An 18865-nucleotide genomic window follows, 5' to 3' on the forward strand; every position below is an offset into this window, starting at 1 on the left:
ACAGTAAGCTTTTGCATACCCTAGTGGCTCATTTAGCTGAGTCAGTGATGGGGAATGTCCGGAGTGTTTCACAGCTCGGGTCATCTCAGAGCGGCACTGTCCTTCGTCTCCTCAGGGCATGATCAGCTTCAGCCTTGCTGTTTTCTCATCAAAGCACCGCCACCGCCGGTTTCCTGATGCTCCGGCACTTTTCCTTCTCATACGACAACAATTAGAGATTCCAGGCAATGTTTCAAAGAGTGGGAGCACCCCCATTCGCCTTATCTAAACAGAGAGGATAAAGGGGCTTAAAAGTACTGAAAAATGTCCAGTCTGTATTTTCTTTTATATTTTTTAGTCAAAATCGCTTGAAGGTCTTGTCAAAGGGATGCACATGATTTGTAAGAATGCAATCCCAAGTATTGTTAATGACTTTAGAGGCAAATTGAATTTGAAAATATATTTTTTTTCCCAGGTTCTTGGAAAGTGCATTACTGAACAAGAACTGGCCATGACCCTCTTGGTAATGTCAAAGACAAAATTTAAAGCTGCTGAAGTAACAAGTAACATGCAGTAATTGTAACAAAAGATTGACTAAAGAACATATTGAGACATATTCCAATTTTTCCCCTTGGGACCATTCTTATGTAACGTAGCTTTAACTAAGTATTCTGATGTTGTTTAATCTTAAGTGAGAAAACCAAGAATGAGGCCTACATTACCAATTACACATCAGGACTATTAGTCTGTCAGGCAATTCAAAAGCATTTTCAGCTACAGCTAATTATTTCTGGTGTATACATGTTGTTGAGTTGAGGTATGTGACATAACCGTTGACACTGAACCAGTAAGGTCACTGCATTAAGACTTGAAAACTATAATCAACAATATACAGTACAGATTAAAAAGACAATTCTTTCTCTTTTGATTTCTGCAACATCCAAGACCACAAAGATTTTTATTTTATTTTCAGGTGGTAAAGGAAGAAACTGTGTCCAAGGTAACAGCATGGGAGCAAGTGACCCTGTTTGCTCTGAGAGGATTAATGGCAGCCAGTCAGCTGAGCTGTGCCATGGACAAGCCTGCCCCCTGAGGTACCTTGCAACTACTACATCCAGTACTTTGAATATTAGATTTCATAATATTTCTCCATGAGGCTTAAGTGATTAATACCTTTGAGAACTTTAGTTATTGTCTATTTTCCCTCTGTGGTTGGATTAGGTGGCGAGTGGATCCTTGGTCACCATGCTCAAGCAGTTGTGGAGGTGGGTCCCAGACCAGGAGTGTCCGCTGCATGAAGGGTCCTGAGGGCAGATCAAGAGAGGTGGAGAGCCACCACTGCCTTGGAATGGGGAGGAGACCCTCTGACACCAGGCTATGTAACCTACTTCCCTGTGCCAGGTGGACCACTACCCACTGGGGGCTGGTGAGACCACTTACATTGACCTCAAACACATCTCAACAAGTGTACATGGACTGTGTCAAGGCTTTTTGACCTTATCCACTGTGTGCCAATTCTTTGATTGTTAATTTGAGGTAGTCTCTCAACTGCTGAATAACTGCCACATTTGAGCATTTGTTTGTTTTATTTGATTGCCAGCGTATTTAAGGGGAAATAATCCTTCCTTATCTATTATGAGTCATATATTTGTTAGGGTGTTAACCCTGTCACATCTTTGCTACTCTGAATATTCCATTGTCTAACACTAATGTATAATGTTTGCAAAAAAGTAGCTTCCGTATATATATATATATATATATATATATATATATATATATATATATATATAAAACAACAAACTAAATGCTTTTATCATGAGGCCTACTTTACATTTAAAACTTGAGAGCAGATAGGCCTGTTAGTTATTAGCAGGGAAGTATTGTCAAACTAAAAAATTGTGATGGAATTTCCTTTTTCAGTGTCATGGTCAATGTGTGGGTCCAAGTTTGGCCACACAGCACCGCCACGTTTACTGCCAAGACACAAACGCCACCAAAGTCCCCTCCAGGATGTGCAGTGGACTCCAGAGGTAAATATGGATATCATAAAATCAATATACTGGATAATATGTTGAGGTACAATTAAAAAGTACAGTGATACCTTCAGTGTTACGTGTGTTTGTATTTGTAGGCCCAGCTCCCTGAAGAATTGCTCGACAGAGGCCTGTGCCCTTCATTGGCGCGTGGGGCCGTGGACGCAGTGCACTGCCACCTGTGGACGGCATGGTTTCCAGTCACGCCAGGTGACCTGCACACACCGTCGAACTGGAAAGGCCACACGTGAGCATCACTGCATGTGGAGGCCTCGCCCTCCCAGCTGGCAGCGATGCAATATTTTGTCCTGTGGCAGAGGTGAGAAAAGTAGCGCTGATGGCAAAATGGAGACCAGTGGTTTCTTAATTGTAAGTTGTTCAGTGTCACACTGCATGATGGCATAACATCTTGATTTTGAATTTATCCTGGATTTATCTGATGTATAGCATATTGAATATAGTACAATTGTATATGATGAAAGCATGTTTTAGAGGTGAAAACACTGAAAATAACCTCAATACAACACTGCTCATTGCTGTTTGTCCCAGCCTCTGTCATGAACACATAAATGGCATGTTCTGAAATATACATAACATATACATTTAAAGTATAAATTGCCAGAATCATCTGTGAAAAAACTATGTTGTGACATGTTAGATTCCCTTATTCCCAGACTATTTTTAAGAGGCGCTGCTGTCATTCCTATTTTTGGTTTCATGTGCTGAGGTTTGGAAGCATTGTTTCCTAAAATTTCTACTGCAATCCCAGTACAGAACAACTGTAGGGAATTTCACCTGTGGTACTCAAAATACTGAAACAAACCTTTAAGAAACCAATGCAGCATCAGGTATTCCCAGAAAAAAGCCCCAGTTACTTTGAATTACTCACAGCCCCTATAGAAACTTTTTACATTGGAAATATTATTTCTGGGAGAACATTTTGAAGTCTTGTTTTCCAAATTACATTTGCCAATTCTTTGAAAAGTACACATGAAATTCCACTAACCTCCATTGAGTGTTGGAAGTTTCAGACGTCAGAGTCTCGACTCTGCTTCACATGGCTAGATACTACAAGGGTTTCTCTAAGATTATTTTCTATTTTGGTGAACAGAAGAAAAGAAACCATAGTGTCTTTTATTGTACTAGTTGGCTTGAGTACCTGCTGAAGGCAGAGGTGACTAGGTGTAAAGTATGTACGTGTACTGAAGTGTAACCTCTGTGTATTCCAGCAGGAGAGTGTCAAGACAGCACAAGGTACTGTGAGAAGGTCCGACAGCTGGAGCTTTGTCCGCTGCCCCAGTTTAAGAGCCGCTGCTGTCATTCCTGCCGAAACACCTGAGGCAGGGACGTAAGACAGGGACCATGGATGACCTGGTTAAGTCAGGGAAGACATTCACACAGCCAACAGAGACTTGAAACCGCTACGCCCTGTCCTAACACCCACAACTGTCTTCAATGAACAGTCTTGGATGGGGATACCTGAGTGTGGTGGAATGTCTGGATGGGGATACCTAGAGCGGCTGTGATCTACTTTCCTCAAAGATATCATGTGTGGGTTTCAATGTGAACGTTTTGAGAGGAGTGACATGTCTGACAGCTTTCCTAAATTATTCAAATGTAACTAAGAGACATTTCCACTGTGAGTAATAGAAACTTGTGGTGCATGAATTCATCATGGGGAACTTATTATAGCGGTGACTAAGCAACCTGTCTGCATTAATGGTATCTGGTGTAGTTTCAGTGGTTTCCTAAAACAGATGGAACAAAAGTGCTACAACATTGTAGCGCCATCACTTCATGTCCAAATAAGGGTGCATATTATCATGGAATTTAGCATACAATACACAAATATGTAATTAATATACTGTTTTTAATTGATTGAATTCATACCCAGGGATTCTGGGTAGACCCCTGAGCTTTTGATAACCACTGGTGTGTGTTTGCCTTTATTTCAGTGGTCTCTAAATCAGTGTTTTCCGTCAAATATTGATACTAAATGAGCTTAGGTATGAGGTATAGGTAAACTCAACAGAAATACAGCATAATACTGCCTACAAATGGGAAGTAGCTACCGTGACTAAAAGCCTATGATCAATGGTATACATTTGGTATCAGCTGCCTCGGAAAGAGATCATGATCTGTGCTATCATTTTAGGTTTTTAAGCACGTGTTTACCGTAATGATTGGTCAAGTCGTTCATTAAAGAGGAAAGGAATTAAGGATTGCATGTGTTTGAAGTGCATTTTGGCAGAATAAAAAGTAGGACATGATAAAGATTTATCTTGCATGGGTTGCACTACGGAGGTGTATGACTGAAGTAAGTCAGTTTTTGGAGAGAAAAAAAAGACTTAATTTGCACTCAACTCATCCAAGTCTTTGTTAAGAACATGACTTGTAGAGTTAAAAAAAAAAAAGTAAAATTTAGTTTGTAATGTTACAGTGTTTATATATTTTGTTTTGTGATTTTGGTATTTCTTGGAAAGATATTTGTTCCTTTAACCACTTTGTGATGTTACAGCGCGTTTAAACATGGGGGTGGGGGGGGCAGAATAGTTCCTAGCTGAGCTAATAAAGCTCAATTTATCCTGTCCACCAAATGATATTTTTGCTTTAGTGTGACATTATAGGGGAAAAAAGCAGTGTGTTACATTTGACCGCTCTTATGTAACGCTTCTTCCTTTCAGATTTCTCTGTTAGCTGAACTTAAAATATGTAAACAAGACCTGTGTTATATTTTGATTTGATTTATTTTGAGAGGATAACATAATTAACACATTACTTATGCTCTTAAGTTATGTAGATATTTGTTTTGTCCTTCTAACTATTTATTTTCATGTGTGTTCTTGTGCATAGTTTTGTAAATAATTACAGGGGTGGGTTTTAAGTATTCTTTTCCCTACAGTTTCTCTGGTATTTGATGTGCATGCAATGGGGACCCTCTGCTGGTGACTTGACGTGTAGCTCTGTGCTCATGGCTGGTTAATCATTAAATAAAACCAAATACATTCCTTTTATATCTGTTTGTTATCTGTCTGTTTGTTGTGATTTTCTCTCTCTCTCTTTTTTTTTTTTTATAAAAATGCATTATCTAGTCAAAGTGCTCAAATATGTTAGATTATTAAAGTGGGTGTATAACACAACCTCTGGAATTTCGATACACTAATCTGCTCTTTTAAAGTTTAACACTTTGGCAGAACATATAAAAGGTGCATTTTAGTTTAATGGGAGTTCTGTAATGAACCAGAAAAACAAGACCGTCAATGCTGTTCTCGATAGGTTTTTTTCAAAGGGAAAAGCACTTCCTCTTTCCAAATTTACAAGCTGTAGTTCACATTCTACGTATCGGTTCTTGAAGAGGGACATGCATTCACTGGATCCCTCTAAATTATGAGAGGAAATCGCTCTGCAACACAAATCTAGACGCTACGATTCAAACTGGCACCATCAGCAGATCCCAACTGGACTTTTCTGATTTGTGCTGCAGATTATTTCCAATTAGTTATGGTGGAAACGGATGGTTGTAGTTCTTGTTTGACAGCAATCAAAGTTCTGCGAGTTTCCCTCGTGGATGAACTAGAAGGACAGATTGACTCTCTGCTGGAAATCTTAGTAATTCGGGAGGTGTTCACTCGTGATGACCGTGAGGAGGTGTTGTGTCAGTTGGGGCCCCGGGCAAGAGTTAGAAAGGTGTTGGATATCCTGGAGTGTAAAGGCGAGGAAGCTGCTAAGATTTTTCTCTCAATTAGCAGTCAACAAGAAGCACAGACACACTCCAAAGAAGGCATCACACACCAGCCTCAGTCCGAAGGTATGCAATTCACACCAAAGAGCTCTCGCTGGTACATGTAAGATAATTTGAATCACATTAATGCAACGAGAGAGAAAGAAGAATAACCATATTCCATTGTTCATAAACCAGTGGTGGACGGTACAAATTTGAGGTACCTGTACTTGAGTATTTTCTTTTCATACCACTTTTTACTTTATATCCCCCAAGAGCTAAGCTAAGAGGGAGGTATCGTACTCTTTACTGCACTACATTTATAGTTACTAGTTACTTTACAAAGTAAGATTTTTACACACGAAACATTTGAAGACTTAATAAATATGTTTTGTTATAAATAAAACCCAACATTTTATACAAGCTGACACAATTTTTAGATTGACATTGAAATTAACTGGCAACAACTTTGATCATTTAAGACATTTGTCATGTAAAAACATTTCATTTTTGCAGATTTGCAGCTTTTCCTTTTAATAGTTTTAATTGATTTTAAATCATTTTGAGCTTTGTACTGTTAGTTTTAGAAAGCAAGCATTGTTAAGGTGTCACTTTGGGCTCAGAGGAATTGTGACATTTCTCACTATTTTTAGGATTTCAGGTAATCGATTTATGGAAAAAAAGAATCAGCAGATTAATCCATAATGAAAATAATCATAAAAATGAGCTCCCCTTCAACAATTATAACAGTAAAATGCTTATTTTACATTAATGCATGAGTACTAACAATAACCTAATATATAATTGTGTAACAAGACATTTTTCTTTCTGCAGTGAGTATGTCTACTACTTTAGGTATATTTTCCTGATTATACTTACATTTGACTTTAGTGACACTTTCAGTGCAGGACTTTTACTTGTAACAATACTTAAGTATTTTAAATTATTAAATTATTAATACTATAAATCTTATCTTCTTTTGCAGAGTATAACAAAGTCAAACAAAAGCACAGAGACGTCGTCAGGCGTCGGAGTGAGAGCATGCTCTTCTACAACACTCGACACGGAGAGAAAATCCTTTTTTCCGAACATTATGTCAATCTCTTGTTGGTCGACGGACACCAGGGCTTGGAGGTAAAAAGACATGAGGTGCTGACGTTTGGACAGAAGCGACTGTTTTTGCAGCAGAATTCAGCGGTGCATAGGAAAATCGCACCAGCCAAACTCTTTTCAAGCACAAACGGAAACCGTCCAGTCAAGAAGGTTCTGGTGACGGGGGTGGCTGGCATCGGAAAAACCATCCTGGTGCAGAAGATGCTGTTCGATTTTGGGGCAAACAAGAGCCATCTTGCATTTGACTTCATCATCCACATGACCTTCAGAGACCTGAATCTGATCGACAAACCTACAAACTTCCGGGAGTTGGTCTTGCGTAAAAACAGGCACCTGGCTAAGGAACTGGATAACATGTTAGCAAATGACAACAAACTGTTGATCATCTTGGACGGCTTTGATGAGTTCAGACAGTATAGGAGCTGCGATGTAGACGTATTTGTGACTGAGCCAGATGAAGATGCGGAGGTGGTGGAGGTCGTTGGGAGTCTGATACAGGGTGAACTGCTGCCCAGTGCTTCTGTCATGCTCACAAGTCGACCTGCAGCTATTAACCACATACCTGTGGGCTGCATCGACCGCTTTGTGCTCATATCTGGCTTCTCCCTGGTTGAAGTTCAAGACTTCTTCTTACGTTACTTCCAAGACAGTGCCCTTGCTGACCGCATGTTTGCCGTGGTCTCAGCGAATGATTTAATGCTGACACTGTGCTACATACCTGCATTTTGCTACATTGTATGCTGCATCCTCAAAGAAAGCAAAGACCTCTGTGGAGAGAGCCCCAAAACCATGACGGACATTTATGTGCAGTATCTGGTGGCCTTGCTTCGCTCTCACACTCAACCAAGAGCCGAAACATTTCTCCAAGAGAAAAGATTGGAGGCTGTCCAGCAGCTGTCTGGTATGGTGCTGAAGCTGGGTCGACTCGCCTTTCAAAAGCTAATGGAGCATCAAACACTATTCTACAGCAGCGACCGAGATGTAGCAGCGTTGGAGGGATGCAGCCTTGTTAGCACCTTCCTTGACAAGACGGTGACACAAGAGCCCGGCTGCACTGAAGAGGTTTACTCCTTTGCACACCTTACTGTTCAAGAGTTCTTTGCTGCAGTTTATTGTGCAGTGTCAGAACACCCTTTACCTGATGCACTTCAGCACACTTCAAGTCCTGGGGAGGGGTCCAACTACGGACACTTGGACCTTTTCAACCGCTTCCTGTCTGGAATCCTCTCTGAACGCAATGGCAATCTTCTGTTGAGGCAGGTGGGGTTGTGTTGCCATAGAGAAAAAGTGCACACTTATCGTCAGAAGATCATCAGAGAACTCACAATGCTCTGCGAGAATGGGGCCAATATCCTTAACCATTTACACTGTCTGTTTGAGCAACAGGATCCCTCTTTGGCCCTTGCTGTACAACCAGTTACACTGCGAGTTAATGTTAGTGACGAAACACTCACCCAAATGGATTACAATGCCATCACTTACTTCCTAAATCTTACAAAGGGCAAAATATCAGAGCTGGATCTGACAGGAACGGGAGCAAGCTGTGAGGCACTTAGAGATATTCAGCCCCTGCTGCTCAGAAGTGAGAAGCTTTGGTGAGTTCCAGGTAAAATTTGGTTTGCATTGTCAAGCTCTCTGAAGTCACCCATCTATCAGTTTGGTTTTCCACTTGGGTAGAGCATATGGCTCGGTATGCATCCAACCCAGTACTGATGATTGTGTGATGATTGTGTCAACACCACCAGGTTGAGCGATATACAATGTGGCTTACGCACTAACTACAATATTTTATTCTTAAGGCTTGGAGAAAACATCCTCGATATGAACACAGTTCAGGTCATTGCTGATGTGCTGCGATTGTCAGACAGTATAACCCACTTAGGGTAAGATGTCAATTGATTTCACAGGCTTTTGTAAATAATATTTAAAAAAAGATTACATGTGCCCAACAGATATAAAGAATAGAGTCATTTATTTGAGAGAATAACATCTCTCTTTTGGTTACCCACTTTTAGACTTGGATGGTCTAATATCGGTGATGATGAACTACTGGTACTTTCTGCAGCCACACGGGTGAAAAGAAAGCTTAAAGAATTGTGGTAAGAAACTCATGTGAGAGGTATCGCAATTTGCCACATAAAATATTTTGGGGAAATGAAAGTCTTACAAGATGATGGTGACTGTCTGAATCATGGATCATTTGAACACTCACAAGGACAAAATCCTGTAGAAAATCCAGTTCTATTATTTATCACCACTCCATTAAACTGTTTGGTCAACTGCGCTCCACCCATAGACAGCATTGGTTCTGCCTCAGTATAATGGTTGTAAATTTAAGCTACCCAAAATATATACACAGCTTTTTAATGCTTTGTCACTGAGGTCTCCAAATATTGAATGCTATTGAGTGGCCTTTTAACATTTTTAGCTTAATGTTGACTAGATTGTTAATTACTAAATAATTCCCCATTTCTGAATCCCTGCACTGAGCTTTTGGTCATTTGGAAAAGTGCAGCACACCCTAAAATGAGACAAACGGAAAGACCTGACAAAGCAGGCCCCAGAATCTGAATATAAAAGGGAATGTTAATTGAGCACCAAGACAGGAGGTGATAGATCAAACGCTTTTCTATCAACAATTTAGTTCACATATGGGATATAGATGCTAAATATATTTTCAGATTTGATGGTTTGCCAATGTATTCACATGTAAACCATTGAAAATGTTCAGAACATGTTTCTGGTACCTATTTGCTTTCACAGGATTGAGGGAAACCGAGTGACCTACAGGGGTCTGCTGTCACTCGGAGACTTGACCCCAAATCCTCTGAAAAGAGTTGTGTGAGTGAATGACTTTTTTCAACAGATAATTCTAGTCCCGATATTTCAACAATATTCTTTCTGAATCTCCTGTTGATTTCCTTTTCATGCAGAGCCATATGGAATGACCTGGCTGACACAGACACAGGGTGCTTAGACAACCAAGAGAGCATAACTGTGAACTTCTCAGATGACGATACGTGGGAACAGTGGGGGGAATGGGTCTTCAAAAGGTGTGAGGTCAGCAGCAACGAGAAGTTGGTGATGGTACTCCACAAAGTGTGCAACATATCAGTCCACTGCTTAGAAACCCAGTGGGCGAAGACCTTCTACAAGCAACTATCACAGCTCATCACATGCAGGATTGAGTGCTGCACTGAGGATGACATGTGCAAGAAGCTCAAAAAGTTTGAGAGCATTTTGAACTTCTGACAGACTTAAACTAGCCTCAATTTATAAGCTATAAAATACAGGTCAAATGTCTGTTGAATGCTGAATGCTTTGTGTGAAATAAATTAATTGTGGAGGACAAAAAGGAATTTGGTTAACGTAGGAGTAATCTTCTTCCTGCTTATTGCACACAGAAAAAGCACTTTCTGAAAAAACATTTCTGTAATGTTTAATCTGTTGCTTCTCAGTTGGAGTTAACAAAACCCAAAATGTCAACAAGACCACATTAAAGATTTGTAATACGCTTGCCTATATGGATTCACATTGTGGATTTCAACGATTGTCTTGAAACATAGAAATTACAGCTGCCTGGGATAAGTGGCAGTCTACGGAGGGATAAACCTCCTACACACAGGTTGCTGGAAAGTCAAAATATCTTACTGGCCCGTACGGGGATCGAACCCGCGACCTTGGCGTTATTAGCACCACGCTCTAACCAACTGAGCTAACCGGCCACGCACTTACAGGTTTTCAGTACAATATAACAACTTATGAATATGAATTCCACACATAATAGGATAATATTATTAATAATAATATTGTTCGAGTGGAGGCGCAAGCTGATACACGATGTTTTAAGACTTCTTTAGCGTTCAACGTTACCTTACTGTCTTCACATAGGCCTAGAAGGTAAAAGTAACGTTACTTATGTCATAATGTCCTTCACTTCCACACGGACAACACAGGTGCGTCACATCAAAAGAATTAACGGTTAAAAACATGAAAATATGCCTCAGAATAATGTTAGCTAAACCTTACTGGGAACAATTTTAAAACTAAAAAAATTTTAAAACTACAAACATGTTGAGTAACTAAACGTTGGATGTGGGGTGGTTTTTGCTTCCAAATAAAAGCACAAACCACCATGTCACAGGTCACTTCACATGCAAGTCCAACAATTTTTGTAACGTAAAACGATGCCTCTAACTACATATTTAATTGCACCTATTTAAAACGTTTATTTATGATATTAGTGTGTTTTCTATGTATTTATTTCGAATTATGCATCTACTCTTTGTGACTGGCGTAGCATTTTGTTGTTTTTACTAAATCTGATCTGACTTATTGTAACCTATCAATAAAACGCTGAAACCTCAGATGTCCATTATCTTGCATTTTATTTTGAAGTAACATACCGGAACTTGTTTAAACTGCTCGCCTTGGTGTTTCCGCTATGACGACTTTATTGTGCGACATCACGGAACGAACTAATGCCGTTCGTGTGAAGTTAGCCAGCAAGCTACTGGTTGCTGTCATTTTTGTGTGTGCAGCGCGTCAAACTGGACTGTTTCCTCATCTCAAACTGGGTGAGTTCTGTAAATTATTACCGGTATGTCGGATCCGTGTTAAGTGAGGGGTTGGCGGATTTTGAAATGCAGGGGGCATGACTGCAGCCTTTTTAAAATGTCACTACCCGCGAATCGACGTACTGACTTCAACAACTGTTTCCTAAAGGTAGTGATAGCTTTGGCTAGCTAAGCTTCAACGCTGACTTTTTTTAAGAGTTGCAAGATAAATGTGAAGGTAACAGTGTTTTACTGACTAACGTTTGCATTAATCTTAATAATTTGCTGATACTATTAAAGGGGCGTGTTCACCATTGACCCGAGGATTGTGCAGGTTATTTCACAGGTTATTTGAGTTGCACATTTGAATTTGTGTAAGTTGAGGACCAAATCCAGTAACACCAGTTCACATAGTGTGACTCATTCCACTAACATGTGCTTTATATGCAAATACACATTATAAAAAGTGTGTTTACTGTGCTGTTTTACAACTTTGAACTGTGTTCATTGCTCATACTGTGAAATTTTGTACATTCCTTGTTAATTATCCTGTATAATTCTTTGTATTAGTATTATTTTGTGTACTTGCACATTTTTGATCTCTTTACTTTTTCTATATGTTTTATTTCTATGTTTGTGTGTACTGTTAAGCACCAATAAATGTAGCAAGGCAAATTCCCTGTATATGAAAATGACCGTAAACCTGATTCTGATAAGTGTCACCAACCTGTGTTGCAGTCTCACCCACAGGATGATTGACACAGAGAGGGGAGCTGGTGATGCTGGCACCGCAGAACCCAGCAGTAAGAACAAAGAGATGGAAAAAAAGAAGCGGTCCCGCGTCAAACAGCTGCTGGGTGATGTGAAGAAGCAAGTGGAGTTCTGGTTCGGAGATGTGAACCTCCACAAGGACCGCTTTCTGAGAAAACTCATTGATGACTCAGAAGATGGATGTAAGGGGCTATCAGTAATAATAACAATACACCACCACATTCATGTCTGCCGTTGAATCATTTAATGCAAGTTTTGATATTTTATCGTGCACATTGTTGAATCAGCTAAATGTCCTGTTTGTCTTTAGATGTTGATATATCCGTGTTGGCCGACTTCAATCGAATGAAGAAGCTGACAACTGACACCAAGCTGATCGCGAGAGCACTGAAAAATTCCTCTGTAGTTGAGGTACTGTGACGTGAACCTGTCTTTTGAAAAACGCACACCTCAGACCCGTCACATTCCAACAATGTGTTAATATTTTGAGATGTCCAGACTAATGTCAAATGAATGCAATCGACACAGAGGTCTTCCACTTTTTTTCAGGTTAACCTCGAAGGAAATAAAGTGAGGCGTCAGCTTCCAATTGGAGACATACCAAATAATGTCGACAGCCGCACAGTCTATGTGGTAAAAAGAGTTATCTGTTCTTATTTTAATTTGGTTTTCACTACATTTGCAGCCACCAACAGTCATTTGATTTGACCTTTAAATAGAATCGCACATTGGTGCTGCTGGTTATTTTGGCAGACGCCAGAATAAAGAATATTCTTTGATCACAAAATAATACTTTGTCTTTCTTTTCATGTAAGGAACTCTTGCCCAAGGACGTGACACACAGCTGGATAGAGCGAGTGTTCACAAAATGCGGGAATGTGGTTTATGTTAGCATCCCCAGATACAAGTCCTCCGGGGACTCCAAGGGTTTTGCCTTTGTTGAGTTTGAGAATGAGGAAGACGCACAGAAAGCCATAGAGGTGAGAACTTATTAACATTGTCACTGTTGCCTAAAATATCTGACAATTCAGTCAGTCCAGGAAACCACATGGAAAATTTTGATCTTCGAAACAGATGCTGAACAACCCTCCTGAAGATGCTCCAAGGAAGCCAGGGATTTTCCCCAAGACGAAAAGTAGGAAGCCCGTTCCCCTGCCAGGCGACAATCCACCATCAGGTACTTTAATTCATTAAAATACCTTTACGCTACCACCCAGAAACCTGAGAAATGTGACGCTGACACATTGCCTAATATCAACAGAAGGGCTGTTTGTGCAATTTTTATTGCGTTGATCCCCACGTCTTGACATTCATGCGCTGTAGGTGAAGAAGAGGAGAAGAAAAAGCGGAAGAAGAGAAAAAGAAAGAAGCGCAGACCCCTGCCGAAGAAACCAAAGAGCAGGCGATGGAAGCGGACCCGTCGGAGCAGAAGGCGAAGCGCTCAGCAACGGGAGAGTTTGAACCAGAGGTCGCGGTTGCTCAGAAGACACCCGGTAAACTGTCAGACAAAAAAAGACGTAGGTCACAGACAGCAGAGGGATCTGAAAGTGAAGTACCATCTAAGATGAGAAAGACAAGTGAAAATGACGCTGGAGAGAAGGAGAAAGATCTAACAAAGACTAGTAAGTTATCACAGTATCCCCCATAGTTCACAAATGAAACTAATTTTAAGTTTCAATGAACCCCTTTCGCTCTCTTGGCTTTTTCTTTTCACAATCTAAAATCCTTTTTAGAGTGTGTGGGGTTTTTATTTTTTTTTATTTTTACAGCAATGAAACCATGAGTTAGATGTTGTCATCTGTTATTTCCCCTTATAGATCCGCCGACTGAAAGCGTCACAGGAAGGGTTGTTGAGGAAGGGAAAGAAAACCGAGACGATTCAACCGTGAAAGCAAAGAGGAAGAGAAAAAAGAAACACAAGGAGAAATTGAAAATCGAGGAGGAAGTCATCCCACTCCGAGTCCTGTCAAAGTAAGATCCTACATCCCTTTTTCCTCCATGTGTTGACAAGAATGGATTAATAAGTGAAAACCCCGTCAGAACTCAAATGACTTGATGGGTGTCTTTCTTCCTCTTTTGTCCACATTAAGGAAAGAGTGGCTTCAGTTGAAGGATGAGTATCTGACCTTGCAGAAGCGCAGCATGACATCCCTGAAGAAGTGCATTAATAAGATTGACCACAAGGAACACAAGAGTCTAATGGAGACAGACAATGATCCGCAAGATGGAAACAGTGAGTTTTGTGTCTACTAATGTCAGTGATTTGTGTTTGGAGGGATTAAATGCAGGCTGAAATTATGAAATTTGGAGTTGCATACAGAATAGACAACAGGTTTGGTTCTGGGGATTCCCCACCAGGGAGCCTCCAACTATGAAAAAGTTCTTCTGGTCTGAAAACGCCTACTGTTACTTAATAAAATAACTCTGCACTTAAGAATGGGTGCTTTGGTCCCATGTGTTGAAATAAGACATGAAACAAAGTGTGGGTTCTAGTGTTAATTTTTTCAGCCTTTTAAAAATTTAGTCTTAGTCCTGTTTCAAATGTCCTTGTTAGTTATTGTCATATTTAGTCCACTGTATACTATATTTTTGAATGAAGTTTTAGTTGACTAACATATTTTACTACAATTAAAGTGTTTCTCCTGAAATTTTAGCAAAAAAAAAAAAAATTCAGAAAGTTCACACAACTGTTACATTTCAGTGCTTAACAGCTGCATTTTTACATGCGATAACATCAGTGAAGAGGGGCATGTCTCCACAGTACTGACATCATAGTATTACTCAAAAATATCAAATTGAAGTTGCTTGCAATAATCAACATCTTCTCAGCTGTTGGTTAGAATACTGTTTTTAATGCAGTTGTGTTGGTTTGTGGGTGTTTACTTTTTTTGCTCTTCTAGTTGAGAAGGGAAGCAAAAGTGAGAAGGCGACTAAACAAGGACCTCAGTTTACCAGTGGCGTCATCATGAAGATTACAGACAACAAGCCGCTACCAGGGAGGAAGTTCATCAAAGTACAGTATTATAACTCCATTATCATTATTATCTGTATTTGCTTATCAAATGTCTTTTCATCTACTGATGCTCAAGTCAAGTCTGTCTTTAGTTCCTAGAATTAATTTCCACTGGGAGCTGAACTATGTATTGTTTTGATATACACATTTCTGAAATCCCTTTCTGATAATTACATTTGTGTGACAGTGTAAGAGCATAATATCAATTAATAATAATAATAATAATCTTTATTTGTATAGCACCTTTCATGCATAAAATGCAACTCAAAGTGCTTTACATTATGAGCACTTAAGTAAAAATAAGTACATAAATAAATAAAATGTACAATACAGCAACATGTACATAATCCACAAGCACAAAAACACAGATGTCAAAACTGGGAAAGGGTGCAGCCAGGGCTATAGTATGAAATAAATACCGTATAAAATAGATAAAAGCAATAGAATAACTATAATCAATTAAAAGCAAAGGCATAAAAGTAGGTCCTGAGCTGCTTCTTAAAATGATCCAGAGAGGTTGTTTCTATTATTTGTAATGGGAGTTTGTTCCAAAACACATTTAACAACTTTTTAGCTTCTTCCAAGGCAAGGTGGGGTCTAACACTGACAATGTTTCTTAATGAAAAAATGCAGCCTTTGTAACACTGTTAAAATGTGATTTTAAAATCCAACCAGATTTTTGACAACACTCTTTTCTTGCACAGCCATGCATTTCAGTCTATTAGAAATAATTTGTCTCTGTGTCTTAGAGCCAACCACAAGAATTTCTGTCTTATCCCCATTTAGTTTAAGAAAATTTTGACTCATCCAATGTTTAATGAAAGACAGACATTCCACTAAGGGGTCGAGAGCTTTGGGGTTGTCTGGTGCAACAGATAAATATAACTGTGTGTCGTCTGCATAAAAGTGAAAATTCACTCCATAACATTTTTACAATCAGAGCTCACCCTGAGGTCATTGACAACCTTCACAAGTGCTGTTTCTGTGCTATGTCCCTTTCTGAAACCAGACTGATATGTATTGTGTAACTTATTCTCATGTAAAAACACATTTAATTGTTTATGCACTACCTTCTCCAGAATCTTACCCAAAAATGGCAGATCTGAGATAGGCCTGTAGTTGCTCAGCACTGAGGGGTCAAGGTGATGCTTCTTCACTAAGACATTTACAATGTCTAATACTTTGTCAATTAAATAATCTAAAGAGCAGCTTGGTGACTTCATCCGCATGATGGTTTTGTGGAGCTCTGCTCCACTGATTCTGCAAAAGGAATTAAAGTTACTCCGAGAAGTGTTGAGGGTTTGGCTGCTTGGGTTAATAGTATTATTAATAATCCAGTTGGGATGTTAATTATCTCTTTTTTTTTTTTTTTTTTTTTTTTTTTTAAATGATACAAACTCATCACATTTTGATCTAGATGTTGGACATAGCTGGGCAAGAGACTGGGGGGGCTATATGAGACGATTGATTGTAGAGAACAATACTTTTGGATTGGTCCTGTTTTCGTTGATGAGACCAGAGAAATAGACTTGTCTTGACCAACGCAGAGCTTTGTTATAAACAGCTACAGAGTTTTTGAAGATGTCCCCATGGACCGTGAGCTTGCTCTTTCTCCACACTCTCTCTGCTCTACGGCACTCCTTCTTCAGAATAGTGTTTGCTCATTCTTCCGAGGAATAACAATGGACTGGGATTTCGTCTTGGTTTTCAGAGGGGCAACAATGTCGAGGGCTGAGTCTAGTTTGAGATTGAAATGCTTGACTTTATTATGTGCTGTGGAAACAGCAGAGAGGGGTAGAGAGGGCAGGTGTTTTCGAAAGTCAATAGCTGATGATGGACTAAAGATACGTCTTTTAATAATAATGTTATTTGTGATTTTTGGAGGATAAAAGTCGTGTTAAAAAACAAACAGTAGTGATCAGATAGTCCAGTATCAACAATTCTGTCCATGGTAATATTCAGTCCTCTGGACATTACCAAATACATAACTAAAGTTTTGGTTAAAAAAAATAAGTCTGTTTGTTGTATGATTCACCAAACAGCAGCACCGGGCACCTCGGCCTGTATAGTAGATAATTTATCGCTAGAAATGGTGTGTGTGTGTATATGTGTATATATGTGTATGAGAGAGAGATTTTTTAAAGTTATGATAACGCCCCCCCCCCCCAAACTTGACTAAGTCTATTCAAGGTAAAGTTAACAATTAAATCTCATGCAACATTCTTAAGGTCAATCACTTTGTCAGGTGCGCCGTAATATAATCATTTCTTTAATGGCACATAGATACCTAAGATGATTATTAAAGTTTTATCTGTGCTTGTTTGTGGATTATTTTGTGCAGGATGCTCTGTGCACAATATCACCAGTGGCATACATCGACATCTTGGAAGGAGATGCCGAGGGTTACATTCGCTTTCACACCCCGGAGGAAGCCAAAGCCGTTAGTGACGCGAGAGCAGAGCTACAGAAAGAGCACAGCTGGAAGCTTGAGATTCTCTCAGGTCTCATTTCCTTATTTCAAGTTAGAATTATTTGTGCCTAATCTACATGCGCCTCTAATCCTCTCCAGTAGAGGAGAGGATTATTATTGGGACAGCGCCCATCAGCTTGTCTCAAGTTCAGTGTTTGTCAAAAGGTTTCACTGTTAAAATTTACAGCTTTAAGGCTTAAGAAAAGTTGATTGAGTCATGATAGAACGTAATTATTCTCTATTCAATGTCTTTTAAAGGTGACAATGAACAAAGGTACTGGCACAAGATCCTAGTCGACCGCCAAGTGAAGCTGAATCGTCCGAGGGAAAAGAAGCGAGGCACAGAGAAGGTGAGATTACCCTTTCACATTTTTAAATGGAAAAATACATATACATGCATCTGACTGTGCACAACAATATATTGTTGATCAGTTATTCCATCTTGTGTATGTGAACATGAGGCTGTTTACAGTAAGTTGTTACAGCTCTTGGCAAAATTATGAGAAATCTATATACTGTGGTATTTGGGATATTGAATTTAGATGCATATTTTGTAAGCTGCTTATCCTGATTCCAATCGACTTTGGGAAATGGACTCATACCTGGAATAATTTGGGGATATTAATACACACACAGTCACATGATACCATCACTACAGTTAAAGCAGTGCCTCCCCTGTTTGTTTATTTTCTGTCATATCTAATTTCTTATTTTCTTGCCACACTTCAGCTCATATCCAAAGCCGAAAAAATAATCCTCGCCCGGGCCAGGGAGGCCACTAAGCACATCCGTTTCCAAGATGACTGAGAGCTGCTGAAGCTAGTTTTTGACATGTTTAACTATGTAGACTACGTGACTTGAAGGGGACCGTTGTTGGTAATGCATAATCAGCTGGAAGAGAACTGAATGCAGACCTGAACAAATGTTAGAATGTCCCCTTATTTTTTTTTGTTTGCACTGGAGCCCCCAAGATAACGTGGATTGCTGCTATGCATATAGACATTTTGGCAACATTTTTTAATTGACAGTCTTTTTTAAAAAAACCAACATTCTGTATATAATGTAAATATGATAGTTCTCCCAGTCAAGTCGTGGCATTACCTTTTTGAAGATGTTTGCCTTTTTTGTTTTTTTTAATAAAATGTCATTATTTGATCATTACAGTAAATGTTGTTTGGTGTTTATAATCACACTCATGCTTCATTTGAG

The 18865-nt window shown here is 39.4% G+C and overlaps 3 protein-coding genes and 1 non-coding gene across 6 annotated transcripts in view; 3 read left to right on the forward strand and 1 right to left on the reverse strand.

The window, feature by feature from the left end:
* LOC119912975 (ADAMTS-like protein 1) overlaps nucleotides 1–5026 on the forward strand; it is a 96415-nt gene extending 91389 nt beyond the window's left edge. For 2 of the 3 annotated variants that reach the window (XM_038732263.1, XM_038732265.1), the window contains 5 exons: nucleotides 953–1073; nucleotides 1201–1405; nucleotides 1900–2009; nucleotides 2111–2331; nucleotides 3242–5026. In XM_038732263.1, the coding sequence (XP_038588191.1) occupies nucleotides 953–1073; nucleotides 1201–1405; nucleotides 1900–2009; nucleotides 2111–2331; nucleotides 3242–3351 (767 nt within the window). In that variant the 3' untranslated portion in view covers nucleotides 3352–5026. The remainder of the gene's footprint in view (nucleotides 1–952; nucleotides 1074–1200; nucleotides 1406–1899; nucleotides 2010–2110; nucleotides 2332–3241) is intronic. The other variant, XM_038732264.1, reaches the window with a different exon arrangement.
* A 333-nt stretch (nucleotides 5027–5359) lies between these two features.
* Nucleotides 5360–10366, forward strand: LOC119912914 (NLR family CARD domain-containing protein 3-like). Its single transcript, XM_038732191.1, has 6 exons — nucleotides 5360–5820; nucleotides 6719–8441; nucleotides 8646–8729; nucleotides 8862–8945; nucleotides 9610–9687; nucleotides 9780–10366. Exons 1-6 carry the CDS (start codon nucleotides 5514–5516, stop codon nucleotides 10096–10098), a joined length of 2595 nt encoding a protein of 864 aa, XP_038588119.1. The 5' UTR covers nucleotides 5360–5513; the 3' UTR covers nucleotides 10099–10366.
* A 131-nt stretch (nucleotides 10367–10497) lies between these two features.
* On the reverse strand, nucleotides 10498–10571 carry trnai-aau. The gene has a single exon. It is a non-coding gene; the product is annotated as a tRNA-Ile (tRNA).
* A 723-nt stretch (nucleotides 10572–11294) lies between these two features.
* larp7 (La ribonucleoprotein 7, transcriptional regulator) lies at nucleotides 11295–18817 on the forward strand. The gene is given in 14 exon segments (XM_038732192.1): nucleotides 11295–11423; nucleotides 12141–12355; nucleotides 12484–12584; nucleotides 12723–12806; nucleotides 12989–13153; nucleotides 13248–13350; nucleotides 13497–13541; nucleotides 13544–13795; nucleotides 13991–14144; nucleotides 14264–14406; nucleotides 15074–15186; nucleotides 17528–17687; nucleotides 17915–18006; nucleotides 18386–18817. Coding segments are annotated over 13 exon segments (1692 nt in total). The 5' UTR covers nucleotides 11295–11423; nucleotides 12141–12153; the 3' UTR covers nucleotides 18464–18817.
* The last annotated feature ends 48 nt before the right edge of the window (nucleotides 18818–18865 follow it).

The sequence above is a fragment of the Micropterus salmoides genome, unplaced genomic scaffold (assembly GCF_014851395.1).
Source record: "Micropterus salmoides isolate LMB-PRFRI ecotype aquatic unplaced genomic scaffold, ASM1485139v1 Ms_hic_scaffold_2, whole genome shotgun sequence".
Classification (NCBI taxonomy): Eukaryota; Metazoa; Chordata; class Actinopteri; order Centrarchiformes; family Centrarchidae; genus Micropterus; species Micropterus salmoides.